The sequence below is a fragment of the Cucurbita pepo genome, chromosome LG16 (assembly GCF_002806865.2).
Source record: "Cucurbita pepo subsp. pepo cultivar mu-cu-16 chromosome LG16, ASM280686v2, whole genome shotgun sequence".
NCBI classification, from domain to species: domain Eukaryota; kingdom Viridiplantae; phylum Streptophyta; class Magnoliopsida; order Cucurbitales; family Cucurbitaceae; genus Cucurbita; species Cucurbita pepo.
The window spans coordinates 4,609,492-4,629,179 of NC_036653.1; the positions used below are offsets into that span (position 1 = coordinate 4,609,492).

The window sequence follows — 19,688 nt, forward strand, 5'->3', positions numbered from 1 at the left end:
TAATAATAATAATTATAATTATAATTTATAATTAATAACCAAATTTTAGCTTATCTATAAGTCATACATAAGAGGAAGCATCATTTGGTTCTATGCTCTTTGGAAAAACAAGAACAAGAAGAAAGACCAATCTTTAAGGTTGTTTCTATCATACTTGGGAATCATGTTTTTCAAGTATAAGCTCGGCTTCGTCTTCTTCCTCCTCTTCCTCCTCTCGAGCTCGTTTTTCTCCACTATTTGCATTGCAGGTGGGTTTTTCGATGCTTTTGCTTATTTGAAAGTGTCAGAGATTTCGTAATTGTACATGTTTTGTTGTGAACTCGACCTCGTTTTTATCCAACATCTGTATTGCAGGTGGGTTTTCGACGTTTTCATTTATTTTGAAAGTGTTGAAGGTTTCTAAGTCGTACGTGTTTCATTGTGAACTTGACCCTGTTTTTATCCACCATTTACACTGCATGTGGGTTTTCGACGTTTTCGTTTATTTTGTGATTTTGTGTAACAGTCAAAACTCACCGCTAGTAGATATTGTCTGTTTTAACCCGTTATGTATCGACGTTGAGGTTTCCACACTCTTATCTACTAACGATGAGCTAGAGCTGTTACAAATGATATTGAGCCAGACATCAGGCGGTATGCCAATATGGGTGGATTGTGAAATCCCACGTTAGTTGGAGAGGGGAACAAAGCATTTCTTACAAGAGTATGGAAATCTCTCCTTAGCAGACGTGTTTTAAAACTATGAAGCTAACGACGATACGTAACGAGTAAAATCGGACAATATTTACTAGTGGTGGACTTGGACGGTTACATTTTAAATATAACAAGACTGACTTCAATTATTTATCGAAACGACTCTCAAATATGTCACGGTATACACTTTCTAAACCCAAACCAACTCGAGGTGTTAATTGGAAGTGTATCGACCATTTTTAAAAGCTACTTCGATTTGGATTGTTACTTTTTCAGTGAGAAAAAAGTAAAGCAAAACAAAAACAAAAACAAAAATTTATTCAAACATGTTGTTTCCGACAACTAAAGAGTATCTTATTTGCATGCGTAGTATATGTTATTCGTGTAAATTAAGGAGAGAAATAAGGTCTGTTCTTTTTTAAAAAAAATTACTGATTTTTTAATGTAAAAGTAAAAGTAAAAGTAAGTTCTTTATAAGCACTTTTTTTTTTTTTTTTTTTTTTTTTTTTTNCCTTCTAAGCTGGTTCATGAGGTTGTTAATGGTGTTGTGCATGAGGTTTGTATTTACATTAAATCCAAAGTTTAATTGTTTGGGTAACCCACTTGAGTGACTCGTAATGAAATAGTTGTGTTCGTGTCGATGTTTGAAAGTTATATGAAACTTATTTGTGATAATTTGGTCTAAAATTTTTGTTATGAATAACCAAAATTATACCGTGTAGGTGTAAGTTAGATTAACGGTATGACTTGAAAAATGGATGTTTTGAAACGGGTAGGTCTAAAGCCTAAGTAGTACGTCTCTCGCTCAGTTATAGAAACCCTAACGTTCAACGGGCCTCTTTTTGTCAATATTTTTGTTGTTTTAGATCGGTTGTAGAAACCCATCTAAATTTTAATCAAAATTTAAAGACAAAACCTACATCTTTTTAGATTTCAAATATGGACGTGGCTTTCATGGATAACAAGACGAAACTTATCAGTAGGTAGGGTTGTTCATATAACTCGAGGACCTGACCAATCCGAACTAAAGGTTGGATTTGGTTAGATTTATTCTTTTTCGATTTGGGTTTGATTGGATTTTTGGAAAACTGATAAAATTCGAGTAAGTTCACGGATTGACATTATTTTGGTCAAGTCAACCCAACTCAAGTGGGTTGGGTTGGGTTTGGTTCGATTGTGAGCTTTATTCGGGTTATTATAGTCATCAACCCAGCCAACTCGAAATTTTGGGTCGGTTAAAAAAACAATTTCCAACCCAATTTGTGTATACTCGTATCGGTAGAAGCCGTGTTTATAAGCTTAAATTTCAAAAGCCGTATGTTTAGGAAATAGCCCAAACCCTAAGTAACTTCGATAAAATTTTGAACTTGATCATCAGGGTCGAAAGAGGACGACACGAGATGAAATGGAGGACGTCCACGAAAGGCTTTTGAGGGTAAACACCAAAGACTATGGAAGATATGATCCATCTCCATCTTTTGTGAAGCCTCCTTTCAAGCTCATCCCCAACTAAGAGGGAAAAAAAACAAAAGAATCCATCACCAATATGGACTCCTTTACCACTACCTTAGCTTATAAATAAATAATCAGAAATATCATGTGTTTCGTAGTATATGTATAATATATATAGTATATAATATGGTCACAGACTTAGATATATATATATGAATATAAAGCTTTTAGTAATGTTTTGATGTATACATTTTGTGCATTTTGGAATAGGTTATCTTATGATTATAGTGTCTATTTTTAATACTACTTTGGTATTGATTTCACTCCCATTAAGGTTAACATTCAAATCTTGTATCTTTTAATTGAAAATATATATCTTAATCAATTGAGTTATGTTCTAATCAACAGTGATGTATTTATATGGGATTTTAGGATTAAATCGGGCTAATCCTCAAACCATATGGACTAGGCTCGGCCTCGACCTTGGTTGGGTTTGCTTCTCTTTTTGGGACCCAGTTGGGTCATGGGGTGTAGCTATGACCCAAGTCTGTCTTTTTCGTTGTTGATTGCCTTGGAGGACATTATATGGTATCTCGCTATTACGTCCTCACAATTTATACACTAGAAATCAAGTCATCAAACAGTATCGGGCGATTAAGTCTCATATCTTACTTACCCCACAAGAAGGTAGAAATCGGGTCGGGTATTTCCAATATGAATATAACTTGGTGATTAAGTACCCACACCCGACATTTGAAGATGGTAGAAATCGATCGTTAAATTATAAAGTATCCGCACCTTATGAAAAAATTAGAAAGTTAAAAAATAATAAAATTGGAATTTATATAGTTTTCTTTTTCAATGAAGTGTGTATTGAGAGAGTTGCTTTAAAATTCCCAAGGAAAATGTGTTGTATATAAAAAAAAAGGATTAGTTTCAAAGTTTGTTTGTCCCACATCGACAGAATTTTGAAGAAGAAATGGGCGAATGAGTATAAAATGAAAGCAATGGGCCACGTGAAAACATACTTACCTGGACGGGGTGTTTGGGCGATCATGAAGGCTCATTGCCTAGGTTAGTGACCTCCATTGCACTTTGGAGGGGTGCTAGCCTAAGGTCTGTCCAATGAGGCAGAACCTACGTCATAATTTGTGGCAGTTGGGGCCTGCGTTCGCGCGGCCCCTATCCAATCTTAGTTTAAATCTAATATTTCATTTTAACTAAATTTAAAGAACGTACTTGTAACCTAGTATTTCGGTTATTCATATTATTTTGTTTTAAACATATAATTATAAATTTTGAAATGTAATTATATTTTAAAACATATAATTATAAATTTTGAAATGTAATTATATTTTAAAACATATAATTATAAATTTTGAAATGTAATTATATTTGAGTGCTAACAATGTGATTTTTTAATGTAAATGTAAGAGGATTTTTTATCCAATTTTAAAAATATATGCATAAATTAAATTTAACTCAAAACCAATCCACCGTTCTGGATTGGTTGGTTCTGTTGGTTCTCGATGAGAGTGCTAGAGTTGATCAGAGTGCTAGAGTTGATCGAGAGTGCTAGAGTTGAGTTGATATGATTTGTCAAATGGATATATGTGGGATCCACACTAATTGGTTGGAGAGTGCGAGAACGCTAGCCCCACACTAGTTGGTTGGAGAGTGCGAGAACGCTATCCCCAAAGAGTGGTGAGTTGGTTCCTTATGAGAGTGCTAGAGTTTAGTTGATACTAGCCCCAAAGAGTGGTGGGTAGGTTCCTTATGAGAGTGCTAGAGTTGAGTTGATGTGATTTTTCAAATGGATATACGTGCCACACTGGTTGGTTGGTTCCTTATGAGAGTGCGAGAATGCTAGCCCCAAAGAGTAAGAGTGTGAAAATCTATTTTTAGTAGACGCGTTTTAAAAACCATGAAACTGACGATGAAATGTAACGGGTCAAAAAAGCATAGTAATATGATTTTCATGATTCAAACAAACTAATTTGAATTCTTAAATTTTAGAACCCCACGAATTTCGATGATTTTGATAATGAATAGGGCCAGATAGCTCCTTAATTGTCTAAATAACCATTTTTTTTTATACGTGTAATAACCCTATTAGATACCATTTAATGAAATTTTGTATTAATTCATGAACAGAGAAGATAAAAATAATAATTTTAAAAAAGATTGAGTAAAAAATATTTTTATTTTCGAAATTTGGTTAAAATTTCAATGGATAAATAAAACAAATATGTTCTCAATTATTAAAAAAAAAAACTAAATTATTATCAAATAATATTTAAATACAAACGTAGAAATATAAATCTAAAAAACTACCATAGAGAATAATCGATAATTAATAAATATATAAATTTTTTAATTGAAGTTGGATATTTAAGTCACCGTATCTTAGAGGCTAGAACAATTAATCTTTTATTTTGGTTTAAAAATCCCAACGAAATTATATATTTTCCGGAGGTCTCAATGGAATTGTGGGAAGTTTATCAGTCCCACATCGAAAGAAATAAAAAGGAGAAACGGACGGACGGATATAAAAACCGAGCCACTGGCTACGTTACAACATACTTACCTGGACGGGGTTTTTGGGCGATCATGAAGACCCATGGCCTAGGTTAGTGACCTCCATTGCACTTCGGAGGGGTGCTCGCCTAAGGTCTGTCCAATGTGGCAGAGCCTACGTCATAATTTGTGGTAGTGGGGGCCTGCGTCCGCGCGGCCCCTACCCTATGTAAGTTAAAAATCTGTGCCACGTATGGTGTATAATTAAAGGGCAAAGAATTATATAATTCCCAGTTTGTTTAATTTGACCATTATAATTGTTTTAACATTCAATTTACAACTTTAGTAGTTAAAATTTTTAATTTACAACTCAAATGGTTAAAACTTTAAATTAAATGTGAGTATAAAAGAAGAGCAAAATAATAATTTTAAAAGCTTATTAATTTGTTTTTTTTTATTTTTATTATTCTTTACAAATATTATCATCATCTAAACTACTATTTATTTTCTAATATTTGTTACTTTTTTTTTTTAATTCAAATGAAAAATCAACACAATTATTTAATATTTGTTACTTTTTTTTTTTAATTCAAATGAAAAATTAACACAATTATTGTTTTTGTAACGGCCCAGATCCACCGATATTGTATCTTTAGGCTTTTCCTTTCGAGCTTCTGGCAGAGATATTGTATCTTTAGGCTTTTCCTTTCGAGCTACTAGCAGATATTGTATCTTTAGGCATTTCCTTTCGAGCTTCCTTCAAGGCTTTAAAACGCGTCTCTGCTAAGGGAAGGTTTCCACACCAAATGATGTTTTGTTCTCCTCCCCAACCAATGTGGGACATCACAATCTAACCCCACCAATTGATGTGTGACCGCTACTAAATCCACCCCCTTCGGGGCCTAGCTTCTTTACTGACGCATCCCTCGTATCTACCCCCTTCGGAGATAGCGAGAAGGTTGGCACACCGTCCGGTGTCTAGCTCCGATACTATTTATGATGTCCCACATTGGTTGGGGAGGAGAACAAAACACCATTTACAAGGGTGTGAAAACCTTCCCCTAGCAGACACGTTTTAAAGTCTTGAGGGGAAGCCTGAGATGAAAAGCTCAAAGAAGACAATATCTGCTAGCGATGATATAGGCGTTACTGTTTTCTATTATAATGATAATTAATAATTTTATAATTGAAGTTGGATATTTAAGTCACGGAATCCCTCTACCAATGGAATGGTAGAGTTTTGTTTTGTTTTAAAAATCCGAACGAAGTTTATATATTTGCCGAAAGTAAGAGAGGGGAAAAAAGGCATTTTCAAGAAAAGAATAAACTAAATAGGTCTGCCCAAAGTGGAATATCAGTCCCACATCGAAAGAAGCGACAAGAAGAAATGGACGAATGGGTATAAAAGGCAACCAACTGGCCCGTTTAAACATACTTACCTGGACGGGGTCTTTGGGCGATCATGAAGGCCCATGGCCTAGGTTAGTGACCTCCATTGCACTTCGGAGGGGTGCTCGCCTAAGGTCTGTCCAAAGTGTCAGAGCCTACGTCATAATTTGTGGCAGCGGGGGCCTGCGTTCGCGCGGCCCCTACCCAAACCAGTCAGTTTCATAAAGTATTTATTATATTTATTAAATATAATTACTATATAATTTGTATATGTTGTATTAATATTATTCCTTATCTTATTAATACTACATAAAATTTACCATTTAATTGTACTTTTTTTATTCTTTCCAAAAGCAATATATTGTACTAACAATATTTTTCAAACTATATAAAAAAATTAACAAATAATTTGTAATTAAAATTTTTAAATTTTTGCATTTTAAATCGATTCTAGATGTTTATTTATTTTGCATTGAACATATAAAACAAAATTTAATTAAAATATATTTAGAAAAATTACAATACATGTTTATTTTTAAAATAAAAATCTTTAAAAGAAAAGAATAAAGGGGAAAAAAGAAAAAAGTATTGGGATGCTTGCGTGTAAGGGGAAAAACATGGTGGTTTTGCTTAATCTCCACTCTATTTTTCATCCCTAAATTAATTATCCCCACTTTCACCTTTTTCTTTTCATTTATTTATTTTCTCTATTATTCTCTCTACTGTTTTTTTTTTTAATTATATTCACTTTTTATTTTAAATACTATTATTTTAGATATATGTTTATCTAAGGGACAATTAATGTATAAAAAGTAGTAGACGTATCGATATGGGATTATAACTATATAAAATATTAAGATCTTTATCATTTATTTCATCACAAAAGATATGGTTAAAGTTATTTAAATATTTAGTGTCTCGAACAACATGAATAGAGTTCAAAATTATGGATTGAGTTATCGAGTTGTTCATTTTTTAATTAATTTTAAGAAACTTTATCATCCACTAACATATTACATTCAGAATTAGAATCTCAAATATCAGATATTTACACATTACCAATATTTTAAATATTTTTAAATTTTTTTTAAAACTTAACTTATCACTTTGAAAATGCTGAATAAGGCTTAGTTTCTAGTAGTCCCACATCGACAGAATCTAAAAGAAGATACATGGCGATTGAGTATAAAATGAAAGCAACAGGCTTCAATAAACATACTTACCTGGACGGGGTTTTTGGGCGATCAAGAAGGTCCATGGCCTAGGTTAGTGTCCTCCATTGCACTCCTGGAGGGGTGCTACTCTAAGGTCTGTCCGACGTGGCAGAGCCTACGTCATAATTTGTGGTAGTGGGGGCCTGCGTACGCGCGGCCTCTACCCATTTCAAAGTCTTCTAATCATTCATCGTCTCTGTTCTAGTTTGGCATTTTGATACAAGTCATAATATGAATTTTTTACCATTTTTTTTTTCATGTTGTTTGACTATAGATTTGATCCAGAATTCTCTTAATCGGGTATCTCGAAAACGGTTATCAAATGGTATCTCGACTAGAAATCAGGTCATGATACCACAAATGGTATCGAGATTAAGTCCTCACATCTTACATACTCCATGAATCTTCACATCTTATATACTCCACGAGAAGGTAGAAATTAGGTTCGGTATCTCCAATTTAAATATAACCCATTGATTAGGTCATCAAGTATGCCTTTGTCCCATATCGATAAAGTTTTGAAGAAAAGATGGTCGAATGAGTACAAAATGAAAGCAATGAGCCACATGTTAGAATACTTATCTGGACGGGGTGTTGGGGCGATCATGAAGGCCCATGGCCTAGGTTAGTGACTTCCATTGCACTTCGAATGGGTGCTCACTTAAGGTCGGTCCATAAATACGTCCATGTGTTTATGCAACTTCAAAGGATTGTACTTTGACCTCAAGCCAGACAGAAATGGAGTCAGTCCCTCTACAATTTATTCTAGAGATGAATATGGACGACTATTTAGTCATAGTCGATATTTATTGAATTGATATCTCAAAATTTTGTTCATCACGCAACTTTTCGATTCATTGAAAGTACATGTATGCATGTCTTAGACAAGCATCCATGACCCTCCTATTTTTTAACGCTAATTCATGGACTTGTGTGGGACTCTTTTAATGAAGACGTCGTTGTCGTAGTGTGTTTGTTTATATCGATATGCTTTTATATTTTGGACTCCAAATAGAGTAATATAATTTTCATGATACAAACAAATTAATTTGAATTTTCGAACTTTAGAACCCGAATATAAATATCAAATACTACCGCACTAGCATAATCGATAATTAATAAATAAAAAAAGATATGTTGAAGATATATAGAACGTAGGAAATTTATATGAGTTCCACATCGAAAGAAATGAGTGGAAGAAACGGGACAAATATATAGAAAAGACAAGCAATTGGCCCATTTAAACATACTTAACGTTGTCTTTCGACGATCCTATTATAAATTATACGAGATTATAAAATCATAATTATACTAATCTTTAATGTTCTTAAATTAATTAATAATACTAACCACAATTAGTTTGTGGGTTATAAATATATTATCACATCAATTTAGCTAAATCAATTATATAAATAAATTAAATTATTAAATACACAATAAACAATAATTCTAGATTAAAAAATAATTGTTAATTCATATAATAATTGATATCCTTAATCAGAAACAAAATTTAAATAATATATATTTTAAAAAATTAAATAGCAAAAATTAAAAAATACTCTTAAAATTATAAATTCAATTTAAAAAAAAAAGATTAAAACCCACATTAATAATTATTTAAATAAAATGTTTAAATTTTCATAAATAAATTAATTCAAATTTTGTTTCTCTTAATTATATTTCATGTTTTAAAATTGTTAATATTTTTTTTTCTTTTTAATTATATTTTTATTTAAGTAGTATTGATGATATTATAATTTTTAATTGTTAATTATATTTCTAAATTAAAAAATAATTGTTAATTCATATAATAATTGATATCCTTAATCAGAAACAAAATTTAAATGAAATATATTAAAAAAATATATAATACATATTTAAAAAAATAAAATATAAAAAGGGAAAATAAAAGAAAAGTAGTGGGATGCTTGCGTGTAATGTGAAAAGCATGGTTTTGCTTAATTTTCACTCTCTATTTTTATTTCATATTTAAATAATTAATTTTAACACATCAATTATCATATTAATTTAATATTAATTTATGTAAATGATGGTATGGTCTTTTAGTTTTACACGTTTATTTTAATTTATTTTAAGGAATAAAAATAAAAACTATTTAAGAGTATTTTTTTTTTAATTTTTTAAAATATATAAATGAAATAAATCTAAAGTTTAAAGTACTTTATTACTTTAACCTTTAACTTTTGAGTTTTGTAAGACCCATTTGATAATATTTTTATTTCATTTTTTTATTACAAAATAATAATAATAATAATAATAATAATAATAATAATAATGTTTAGTAATTATTTTTTTTTTCTGTATTATTTTACTCTCTAAAAAAATTATAATTTCATCAATACTACTTAAATAAAAATATAATTAAAAAGAAAAAAAAAATATATTAACAATTTTAAAACATGAAATTAATTAAGAGAAACAAAATTTGAATTAATTTATTTATGAAAATTTAAACATTTTATTTAAATAATTATTAATGTGGGTTTTAATTTTTTTTTAAATTGAATTTATAATTGGACCACCAATTCTTTATATATATATATATATTATTTATTTATTTATTTATTTATATAAATAGCAATAATAGTGCTCAAGTACAGAGCTACTTAAAGCATACTTTTGAGTAATTTTTATTTTATTTTTATTTTTATTTTTTAAAGTAATTTGAAATATAATAATAATAAAATACACGTAGGCTTCATGGCGGAAAAGCCCCGAAGTAACGACCGTACATAAAAAGAATACTTAAACCGCCGTTAACTTCGAAACGTTACTATTGTGGAAGATTCTCCAAATGCCCTAACGCCGTTAATTAAACCGTTTGGAACTACCCTTTCAGTCTTTCTGTGTTGTGAAGAAAACCAGCTTCAGCCCTCTTCCTCCATTTCTCCCTCTAAAACCCTCTCTCTCTCTCTCCTCTTTCTCTCTCTTTCGAGTTTGAGATTGGGCTCTGTGAAGGTACGCTTTAGATCATTTCGGTATATTATTGATTGCTTTTGTTTGAATTAATGGAGTTTCAGAATCTAATGAGGCTTTTGTTTTTTTGTTTGTTTTCATTAGTTTGGAGGTTTTCAGTATTAAGTTTTTGGTTTTGTATGTTTAGTTTTTTAATTTTTAGTTTTTATTTTTTATGGTGGCATTTGATTGAATTTGTTTGCGTATTGTATGCTAATTGTTCGGATCTCGCTGACTTGTTTAAGCGATTGAATCTCTGTTTTTCTTTTTCGAATTTCTAATTTTAGGGTTTTCAATTTAGACTTACTCACAGCTTCCACAAATTTTGCAGATTGAACCGAATCTGTGTCCATTTATTCCGTGAAAAGAAGAGTTTCTTGTGCGGTTGTGTTTGTCTGTGTTTTCAGTGAGTGTGATTAATTAGTACCAATACCCATTGGGTGAAGGTAGAAACTCGACGCGTTTGTAATGGAGGGTGTTTTTGATTGGAAGTCCCGGTTTGCTTAAAGAACTAGGAAAAGCTTAGGATTTCCATCTTATGGTCGATGTGCTTTCTTGTGTGGTGGTGATCATATAGTGATTTGGAAATGGGAATCGAAATCCAAGAATTTATTTCCCATCGGGTAACTTTTGTGTACTCTAAATGTTATTTCTTCAGTTTAGGAGATGCTTTTGTCTGAACTTTGAGAATCACGTTTGTTTTTGTTCTATTTTTAGTTGGAAAAGGTTCGTGTAGTTAAGTTATATTGGATTAAGAGGTTTTGATCAAATGATATTATTACATTGAAAAAATTAGGTGGTTTTCTATGATTTGTGGATGGGTTTCTGTATATTCTAGTGTTTATATCGTTTCCTGGCCTTATAGTCCTATCTTATGATAATCTCTGTTTATCATGATTATAGGTAATATACAGTTTGGCGTTTCCTTGAGAGGCATGGTGCTGGGGTTATTCTCAAAGTTCTACGTTTGAAGATCTTCAGCAACTCTTGTGGCGAAGTCATAAAAACCAAAATCTTGGTCCTTCTCCAGCATGGGATCTGCGTGTTGTGTTGCTGCTAGGGAAAATACTATAGTTAGTGGATCTGGAAGTGAAACCTTATGTAGGAATATGAGGTATTCTCCTAGTTGGAGCTTTCGATGGGATAATCGTGGACGAGTAGCTGGCGAAGAGACTTCGATAAATTGGTTTTCTGATGGTGTTAGTCGCAATGATAGAGTGGAACTGAAATATGAGTCAGCGTATGCGTCCGAGGATGGAAGTCCACTTGAACATCTCCGTAGACGTACATGGCAAAAGTCTCCACCGCCAGAAGGCACAACTAATAATTTGAGGACTCCTAGTTCAGGTAATCACCCAGATGGTAGGATTTAAAAGTTTCTAAATTCGAATAAAACTCCGAAAAAATCTTACTTTTTCATTCCCCTTTATATTCTCCATTTGATTTTGCATTTTTCAGTCTCCTGTTTTTAACAAGTATGCATGCACTGAACTCTTTGTTAATTTATTTTCAATCTCATCGGTTAAAGAACCTAGATCTTAGTTATTGTTTAGAATCAATAAAGCATGAACATCAATGAAGATATGACAGAAATTCCATGGACACAATGTCGCTTCTAAAATAATAGAAGGGAGTACTTGAAAGATTATACTCGACTCTGTCTCACCTGAGCAAGCAAAAGAACATGGGAGAACAACTAAGCCTCTAATGGCACCTGCCACATAGCTAGCAAAACATCTAGGTCTCTAATTATTGCAACTTCTGGTTACTCTAGTTTGTTTTGTCCTGTGGCTCAGTTTGTTCGTCTCTTTCTGATTTTTGTGTGTAGGCATTTTTTCTATTTTGCATCGAACATCAAATGGAAATTTCCTGCTTTTTTGGAATGCATGGTTATCCGAACTAGCTTTTTGGTTATGTTTTTGTTTTTTATTATTGAAAATATGTAGTACGGGTGTATTAATTATTAAAATGACCGATGTAACCGAGAGGGACCGACATGATTAGCGTTAGTTCATTCTGAAGAGTGATGAAATCAGTCGTAGAAAAACTGATTGATTGGTTGGTGACCCTTGTTAATAACGCATTGCTATTTTTCTTTTTGTTCAAACCTCACTTTCACTCACTCTCTCAACTACATCTCCCTCTCGTTCTTACTATAAGTGCTCCTCTACCCAACTTTATAACCTTTATCAGTACCTTCATTTTATCTTTTACACTTCACTTTCTATATCGCAAGTTCTTCCTACTAGCACTGCTCCACCCTGCCTCACCTACCCCATTACTCTCATTACTATCCCCATGGTTAACCGAACTAGCTTTTTAGTTTGAGGTTGAGGGTTCGAGTCCCTCCTTCCGCTCAAGGCTTCGTCGTTTATTGGTAACGAGTAGAGTGCATAAGCACTCTTAGAAATAGAGGCGAGCTGCACCCCTTGTATAGGGTTCCAAACCAATGTTTTCTTTATTGAAAATATGTGGTGGGGGTGAATTAATTGTTAAAAGGACTGATCAAACCGAGAGGGACCAACATGATTAGCATTAGTTCATTCTTACGAGTGATGAAATCAGTTGTAGAAATATTGATTGGTTGGTTGGTGACCCTTGTTAATAATGCATTGCTATTTTTCTTCTTTTTCAAATCTCACCTTTTATTTACTCTCTCAACTTAGTCTCCCCTCATTCTTACTAAAAGTGCTTCTCTACCATACTTTATCACCTCTATCAGTACCAGCATTTTTTCTCTCATCCTTTCACTTTCAATATCGCTCGTTCTTCCTACCAGCACTGCTCCTCCCTGCCTCACCCACCCCATTATTCTAATTTCTACCTCCATTTTTTCTCGAATCCTTTCGCTCTCCACTGTTCATTCTTCCTACCAGCACCACCCACCCACACCGTTATCTCTCTCTCTTGCGTTGCAGTCTAATTTGTCTGTTGCCCTTCTCTGATCAATATTGTTTACCCATGCATAAACGGTAACAGCTGCTCAATTTGGAGTCTGCCTACCTATTGCAAGAGCTATAGTTCAGTCTATAAGTCTTCGTAAACCGTCGGAAATCATTGGTTTCTATCTTATCTGTGCAGTTTGGTCTTTGGTTTTAACCCTACTCAACTAAATCCAACCACGTCTAATCCTTAATGTGTGCAACTTGCAAGTTTGTGCAAATTGAACAGACAAAGGATTGAAGAAAATGAAATTATTTTTTTGTTCATTTTTTTTTCTGGGGAGAGGGGCGGTTGAGGTTGTATTTCCAGATAATAATTCATGGTATCCAATTATGGAGTTTTTTTCTTAAATTTGTTTTTATCAATGTTTATTAAATTAGTGGTATTATTCTTGGTTTTTGCTCTTACTGAGATTCTTATTTTGCTGACAAATAACTGAGAAAAATGGTTTATTAATGGTACTTTCTATAAAACCTTATGGATACAAGATGGTACCTTCTACAAATTAAACTTGTTCAATTGAAGATTCTTGCAAATACTTTGTTTCTCCCCTCCACCTGATTAAATGGTTTAATTACCAGTTTAAAGACAGGTAGCCTTTTTTTATTGTGTTCATGTCTCACATCAGCTTGTTGTTCATGGCAGGTCAATCAAATTCAAGGAATGTATCCACAGATGTGAGTTTAGAACAGGTAACATAAGGTCTTTTCCAGTTAAGTTTTTCTAAACCCGATAGTCCTATGGTCCGTTGAGATGCAATTTTCTCTGTTCCAAGCAGGTGAAGGAGGCTATGGATTCTCCCACAGCCTCATATAAGTCTCCTGCAAAATTGTCACTTTCATTGCCTTCAACTTCATCTTTGTCAACCTCTCCTTTGTCATCACAGAGCTATCTGCCTCCAACCAATTCATCCCTAACAAGATGTACCCATCGATCTCCAGGACATCAGCTGTTGCGTCAAGGTTCTGACAACCGAATCCGAGGATTAAAATCACCAGGTAGCTATTTAGCTTCTGAAGATAGACCAAGGCTTCCCTCTTGGAGCAACGAATCGGTCCGTGACTCACATGGAGGGTCTTCAGATTGTTGGTCTGTCCATGCTTTCTCTGAGCTCATGGCCACTTCTCATCGAGAAAGATGGTCTTTTGATAGTGACTCTTTCGGCTTTAACGGTGAGAAAATAGCCAGGTCTAGTAGTCGAATTTCAACCTCCTCAGTTGATTTGCAAACTTGCGGAGTTTGCTCAAAACTATTGACCGAGAAATCCTCATGGAGTAGCCAAAGGATCATTGCTAACAACGAGCTTTCTGTTGCTGCTGTACTAACCTGTGGACATGTTTATCATGCCGATTGCTTGGAGAGTATGACACCCGAGATTTACAAGTACGACCCCGCTTGTCCCGTTTGTACCTTCGGGGAGAAGCACACGCAGAAGCTGTCCGAAAAGGCGCTTAAAGCTGAAATGGACTGGAAGAGTCTATACAAGAGATCCAAAAACTGTAATGCAGATAGCCATTTTGAAGCAAACAATCCTTTCAAAAACCATGCCCGTCTCGAAAAGGGCTCTAGAATGTCTGCGAGTTCTAGCACGAGAAGCTCCTCAGGAAAGCCGTTCTTGAAACGGCACTTCTCCTTCGGCTCGAAGGGATCTTCTAGAGTGATGTCTGATAATCATCACTCCACAAGAAGGAAAGGTTTCTTCTGGGCAAAATCTAGCAAAGTATGAAAGATTTTAACAGTCCCGTCATGTCGCATTCATGAAACAGGGGAACCATGGCCATAAGCAGCTCTGTTCCGTGGTCCATTGCAGGCAGCGAAATGGTGCTGCTCCCTCGATCCGGGTGCCTTCCAGGAATTGTTTGTAGTGTTTGAATGTTTCATGAAACAGGAATTGTGAGTCAACTTCATAACTCCAATTTAAAGGTCTGTATACATATCAAAGATATGATATATATATATATATAAATGTTATTGAGTTGAAATTCTTTCACACTCTCTTTTGTGTAAAACAGATTCCAATACCCCAATCTTCCTATGATCTTGTGAGCACCATACTCCCCTCTATTTATGTCATCTTATTGACAAACATTTTTGTTTTTGTTTTTTTTTAGTTTGATTGAACCATCGACTTTTAATATAATGATTTGTATTTGATCTATTTATCTACCCTTGATGATTGCATTTTTCTCTTGGTTAATTTTCTTCATTTATTTTCTCTTAGTTATTATTGACGTAAAACATGTATTATTGACCGATGATAACAATATTCAACTGACCAAAAAAAAAACGTCTGTCTGGTGGAGACCATATTCACGCTGGTACCGTAGTAGGTAAACTTGAAGGGAGAAGAGACATCACTTTAGGCTTTGTTGATTTACTAGGTGATGATTTTGTTGAAAAAGATCGAAGCCGCGGTATTTATTTCACTCAAGATTGGGTCTCTTTACCAGGTGTTCTGCCAGTGGCTTCCGGTGGTATTCACGTTTGGCATATGCCTGCTCTAACCGAGATTTTTGGAGATGATTCTGTACTACAATTCGGCGGAGGAACTTTGGGGCACCCTTGGGTAATGCACCAAGTGCCGTAGCTAACCGAGTAGCTCTAAAAGCGTGTGTACAAGCTCGTAATAGGGACCTGATCTTGCTCGTGAGGGTAATGAAAGGACCTGATCTTGCTCGTGAGGGTAATGAAATTATCTGTGAGGCTAATAAATTGAGTCCTAAACTAGCTGCTGCTTGTGGAAAAAAAAAAAAAAAACTTTAGTTTTGGATAAAAACCATTATTATTTTATTTCAAAAGTACTCTTTAAAAATACTCTTTATTTTTAAAGTTTTATTAACACGCTTTAACCTTTAAAAAAAAAGTTCAACAATGTTTTTACGGTAAATATACATTTTAATTTCGTATTTATTAAATACAAAAATAAACATAAAATTTTGAAGGATTTTTTAAAGAACAAATAATAAGAAGGCTGTCGTTTGTAACAGAATAGGGTGATGAGAACTCCGACATCATCAATCCAAAAACCCATGCAAACCCTCACCAATGCACACGTGTCCCAAGGCATCCCACACGTGGGCAGCTCATATCTATTCTGTGTACACGTGTGGAATTCTCTCCTTTACATGCAAACCCCATCTGTATTTAAATTCCCCCAACCTCTGTGCTTTTAATTCGACTTCAAAGCTTCACCAATTTTCAGAGCCTTCAACAATGGCGAATGTACGTGACGAGTTCGGCAACCCGGTCCAGCTGACTGACGAGCGCGGGAACCCGGTTCAGCTGACTGATGAATTCGGCAACCCCGTGCAACTCACTGGAGTTGCCACCACTGGGTCCCAGCCGGTTGGGAACCCGGTTCAGATGAGTGAGGAATTCGGCAACCCCATGCACCCGACCGGAGTTTCCACCACTGGGTTCAACCCCGTTGGGGGCCCGGTTCAGATGAGTGAGGAATTGGGCAACCCTATGCACCCTACCGGAGTTGCCACCGCTGTGTCCAAGCCCGTGTCGAGTGGCGGGGACGTTGTTGGCCGGACGCAGCCCCTTAGGGAAGGCCATGATGCCTCCCTGGCTCGTTCTAGCAGCTCCAGCTCTAGCTCGGTGAGTAAATTATGAATTTGGAGCTTTTACACTCGAGTAAAAAAGAGGTACAAAGGGTATGTTAATGAACAGAGATCACGTTGGAATAGAAGTTATCCCGATGATAAGGGATATAATAGACTTAAAAGAATTGAACTCTAAAGTTAAACATGTTTTGTTTGGAGTAATCATGTCGGTGATCGAGTCATATATTGGTGATGGGTGACCAAAAATCTAGAAAAAAAACTGGTTAGTGAGGATAGTTCCACATAGAAGCGAGAAATAAGTAAGGTCAAACATGCGTGAAAGAACTCGTATCGGTCTGTGATCACTCTTTGTAACAAGTAGTAAGTAACGTGGTCATTTGGTCATGCAATGATATAGGTCAATCTCGGATTACTGTCTATGATGTAATCTTTACTTTGATTACTTTTTGAGACGAAACGAGAAGTAAGTAACGTGATCATTTGGTCACAATGATAGGTAAATCTCGGGTTACGGTCTACGATGTAATCTTTACTCTTTGAAACGAAACGAGAAGTAACTTGATGATTTGGTTATAAGGCTATAGGTAAATGTCGGGTTACTGTCTATGATGTGAAATCTTTCCTCATCATAAATCTTTCTTCCTTGAAACGAAACGAGAAGCAAGTAACGTGATCATATAGTCACAAGGATATAGGTAAATGTTGGGTTACAGTCGCGTTACGAGAAGTACGTAACGCAATCATTTGGTCACAAGGATATAGGTAAATGTCAGGTCACCGTCAATGATGTGAAGTCTTTTCACTGTCATATCTTTCCTCTTTTGAAACGAAACGAGAAGTAAGTAACGTGACCTTTGGTCCATGTCGGGTTATTAAGTGTCAAATCTATTAGATGTTTATCCTTTGAACTTCAAAAACGATAAGGGAATGATCTTGAAGATATGATGATGATGTGCAGTCGGAGGACGACGGGCAAGGCGGGAGGAGGAAGAAGAAGAAGGGGTTGACGCAGAAGATAAAGGAGAAGTTAACAGGAAAACACAAGGAGGCAGGGACGACGATGACAACGGGGGCGGGGCACCACCAGAGTACCACCGTGACATCGACGGTGGACGTGGAACACCATGAACATGGGAAGAAGGGGGTTCTGGAGAAGATCAAAGAGAAACTTCCTGGCCACCATTAGTCCACAAATGTGTGTGTGTTAATTAGTGTTCATATGAATGATATGTTGTGTTTTATGAATTTGGGTGTGGTTTTGGTTGGATATGTCTCCAACTATCTTGGAAGTGTGTGGTTTTCTGTTTGAATTTAATTTGTAGAACTCTTTTTTGTATATATTTTTTTTTATTTTAATTTCAGGTTAGTTGGTTGGTTGGTTGCTTTGAAATTACTAAATATTTTTAAATTAATCAAAATATTATTAATATTTAGTACTTTATTATTTAAAAATTTTAATTATATTTTTAAAATTTTCAGAATATATTTATTGCTAGTTTTTTTTAATGGAAATTATTAAATATTTTGTTATTAAAAAAATACAATTTTAAATTGTTTTAAATTCTCGGAATATTTTAAAACTTTTTTTAAAGGTTTAAAACTATCCTTATAATAATGGAATCAAAATATTTACGAGAATGCCTGTAAACTTAAAAAAGAAAAAAATAAAAAGTTTATTACAAGTCAGACCGTAACGCGTAAAAACTTGGAATAAAAGTTGGAAACGGTTGTTAATACTTCGTATGTTGTTGAAGAGCAAAAGGAGTAATCCGTCCAAGGAGGGGCTCTCGTCTGACTAGTTGGTGAGGCAATAACTAACCAAGACGATGATCAGTAGTTGGTCCGAGAGGATGATCAGTAGTTAGTCCGAGAGGATGATCAGTCCACGACCCAAACTCCTATGGGAGACAGTAGTGGGGAAATTTTCGCTATGAGCGAAAGCGAAGGCCTACAGGTCATGAACTTCTTTTCCCGAAGAATAAGCAAAGACGGGATCTAGGGAATAAGGATCGGCTTGTGCCAGTAGCCACGGTAATACGGAGGATGCAAGCATTATTCGAAATAATTGGTCGTAAAGGGTCTCTAAGTGACTTTTTAAGTCCGCCATCATATTCCAAAGGTCAACCTGATATACGAGGTCGAAATTACTGAACTAGAGTATTTTTAAAACTTCTTTATTACATTTTAAAAATGTATAGATATTATTTAAATGAGTTTTAATATATATATATATATTAAATTATAGGTATTAAGGAGAATTTTGACATTAATGTTTTTTTTAAAAAAAATAAAAATAAAAATAAGTGTTTTTTTTTTAGTGAAATTGGAAATTAAAGTGTATTTTTATTAATTAAACCCACAAAAATAATACCAAAAGCTCTTTCCCAGCGGCCCGCTCATCCTCTCCCACTGTTTCACGGATTCCTCGCTCTCTCCCCCACTGATTCTTCCCTTTTACTTCCATTGCAGTCCCCCCTCTCCTGCTCGCTACAATGTTCTCTCTTTCGCATTCAATTTCTCAATCCGCCACCAATTTCCCCTCTCTTTCGACCCCTGCAATTCCCTTTAAACCCACCTTTCTTTTGTCCCATTTCTCCACTTTATCACTACAATCGTCTCCTTCCCTCTCCGTTTCTCTCCCTTGCCGCCGTTCCCAGTTCGGTTCTTCAGTAATGTCGTCCAATTCCCAGTTCTCTAACATTGTGGACACTTCCATTGACATGGCTTTTGATGATCACGACCTCGATCGATTTGCCGAAGTTGCGAACAGGGTCGCGGATGCTGCTGGGGAAGTGATTCTGAAGTACTTTCGCAAGAAATTTGAGATCATTGATAAGGCGGATTTCAGTATGTTTTTGTTTATGTTGGAGGGTTTTTTATGCTTTTTTTTTTTTTTTTTTTTTTTTTTTTTTTTTTTTTTTTTTTTTTTTTTTTT

At 34.6% G+C, this 19,688-nt stretch overlaps 4 protein-coding genes, 4 non-coding genes and 1 pseudogene across 10 annotated transcripts in view; all 9 read left to right on the forward strand.

Moving 5' to 3' along the window:
* Window positions 1-56: 56 nt before the first annotated feature.
* On the forward strand, window positions 57-2,393 carry LOC111776749 (protein CASPARIAN STRIP INTEGRITY FACTOR 1-like). Its single transcript, XM_023656088.1, has 3 exons — window positions 57-253; window positions 1,205-1,249; window positions 2,072-2,393. Exons 1-3 carry the CDS (start codon window positions 164-166, stop codon window positions 2,204-2,206), a joined length of 270 nt encoding a protein of 89 aa, XP_023511856.1. The 5' UTR covers window positions 57-163; the 3' UTR covers window positions 2,207-2,393.
* A 776-nt stretch (window positions 2,394-3,169) lies between these two features.
* LOC111777920 lies at window positions 3,170-3,331 on the forward strand. The gene has a single exon (XR_002812443.1). It is a non-coding gene; the product is annotated as a U1 spliceosomal RNA (small nuclear RNA).
* Window positions 3,332-4,724: 1,393 nt separating this feature from the next.
* LOC111777944 lies at window positions 4,725-4,886 on the forward strand. The gene has a single exon (XR_002812465.1). It is a non-coding gene; the product is annotated as a U1 spliceosomal RNA (small nuclear RNA).
* A 1,207-nt stretch (window positions 4,887-6,093) lies between these two features.
* Window positions 6,094-6,255, forward strand: LOC111777908. The gene has a single exon (XR_002812434.1). It is a non-coding gene; the product is annotated as a U1 spliceosomal RNA (small nuclear RNA).
* Window positions 6,256-7,266: 1,011 nt separating this feature from the next.
* LOC111777948 lies at window positions 7,267-7,429 on the forward strand. The gene has a single exon (XR_002812469.1). It is a non-coding gene; the product is annotated as a U1 spliceosomal RNA (small nuclear RNA).
* Window positions 7,430-7,839: 410 nt separating this feature from the next.
* Window positions 7,840-7,987, forward strand: LOC111777909 (annotated as a pseudogene).
* Window positions 7,988-10,146: 2,159 nt separating this feature from the next.
* LOC111777448 lies at window positions 10,147-15,217 on the forward strand. Of its 3 annotated transcripts, XM_023657061.1 has the most exons (5): window positions 10,147-10,244; window positions 10,573-10,864; window positions 11,145-11,588; window positions 13,830-13,876; window positions 13,960-15,217. In XM_023657061.1, the coding sequence occupies exons 3-5, from the start codon at window positions 11,273-11,275 to the stop codon at window positions 14,908-14,910; spliced, it is 1,314 nt and encodes a 437-aa protein (XP_023512829.1). In that variant the 5' UTR covers window positions 10,147-10,244; window positions 10,573-10,864; window positions 11,145-11,272; the 3' UTR covers window positions 14,911-15,217. The 3 variants fall into 3 exon arrangements, with proteins under 3 accessions (XP_023512829.1, XP_023512828.1, XP_023512830.1); XM_023657060.1 differs by lacking the exon at window positions 10,573-10,864; XM_023657062.1 differs by lacking the exon at window positions 10,573-10,864 and having other exon boundaries at window positions 13,963-15,217.
* A 1,148-nt stretch (window positions 15,218-16,365) lies between these two features.
* Window positions 16,366-18,114, forward strand: LOC111777585 (late embryogenesis abundant protein-like). The gene is made up of 2 exons (XM_023657244.1): window positions 16,366-16,787; window positions 17,712-18,114. The coding sequence occupies exons 1-2, from the start codon at window positions 16,398-16,400 to the stop codon at window positions 17,937-17,939; spliced, it is 618 nt and encodes a 205-aa protein (XP_023513012.1). The 5' UTR covers window positions 16,366-16,397; the 3' UTR covers window positions 17,940-18,114.
* A 1,013-nt stretch (window positions 18,115-19,127) lies between these two features.
* The window catches only part of LOC111777092 (bifunctional phosphatase IMPL2, chloroplastic), a 4,764-nt gene continuing 4,203 nt past the window's right edge, over window positions 19,128-19,688 (forward strand). The window contains exon 1 of the mRNA XM_023656532.1: window positions 19,128-19,600. Coding sequence (XP_023512300.1) covers window positions 19,246-19,600 — 355 coding nt within the window. The 5' untranslated portion in view covers window positions 19,128-19,245. The remainder of the gene's footprint in view (window positions 19,601-19,688) is intronic.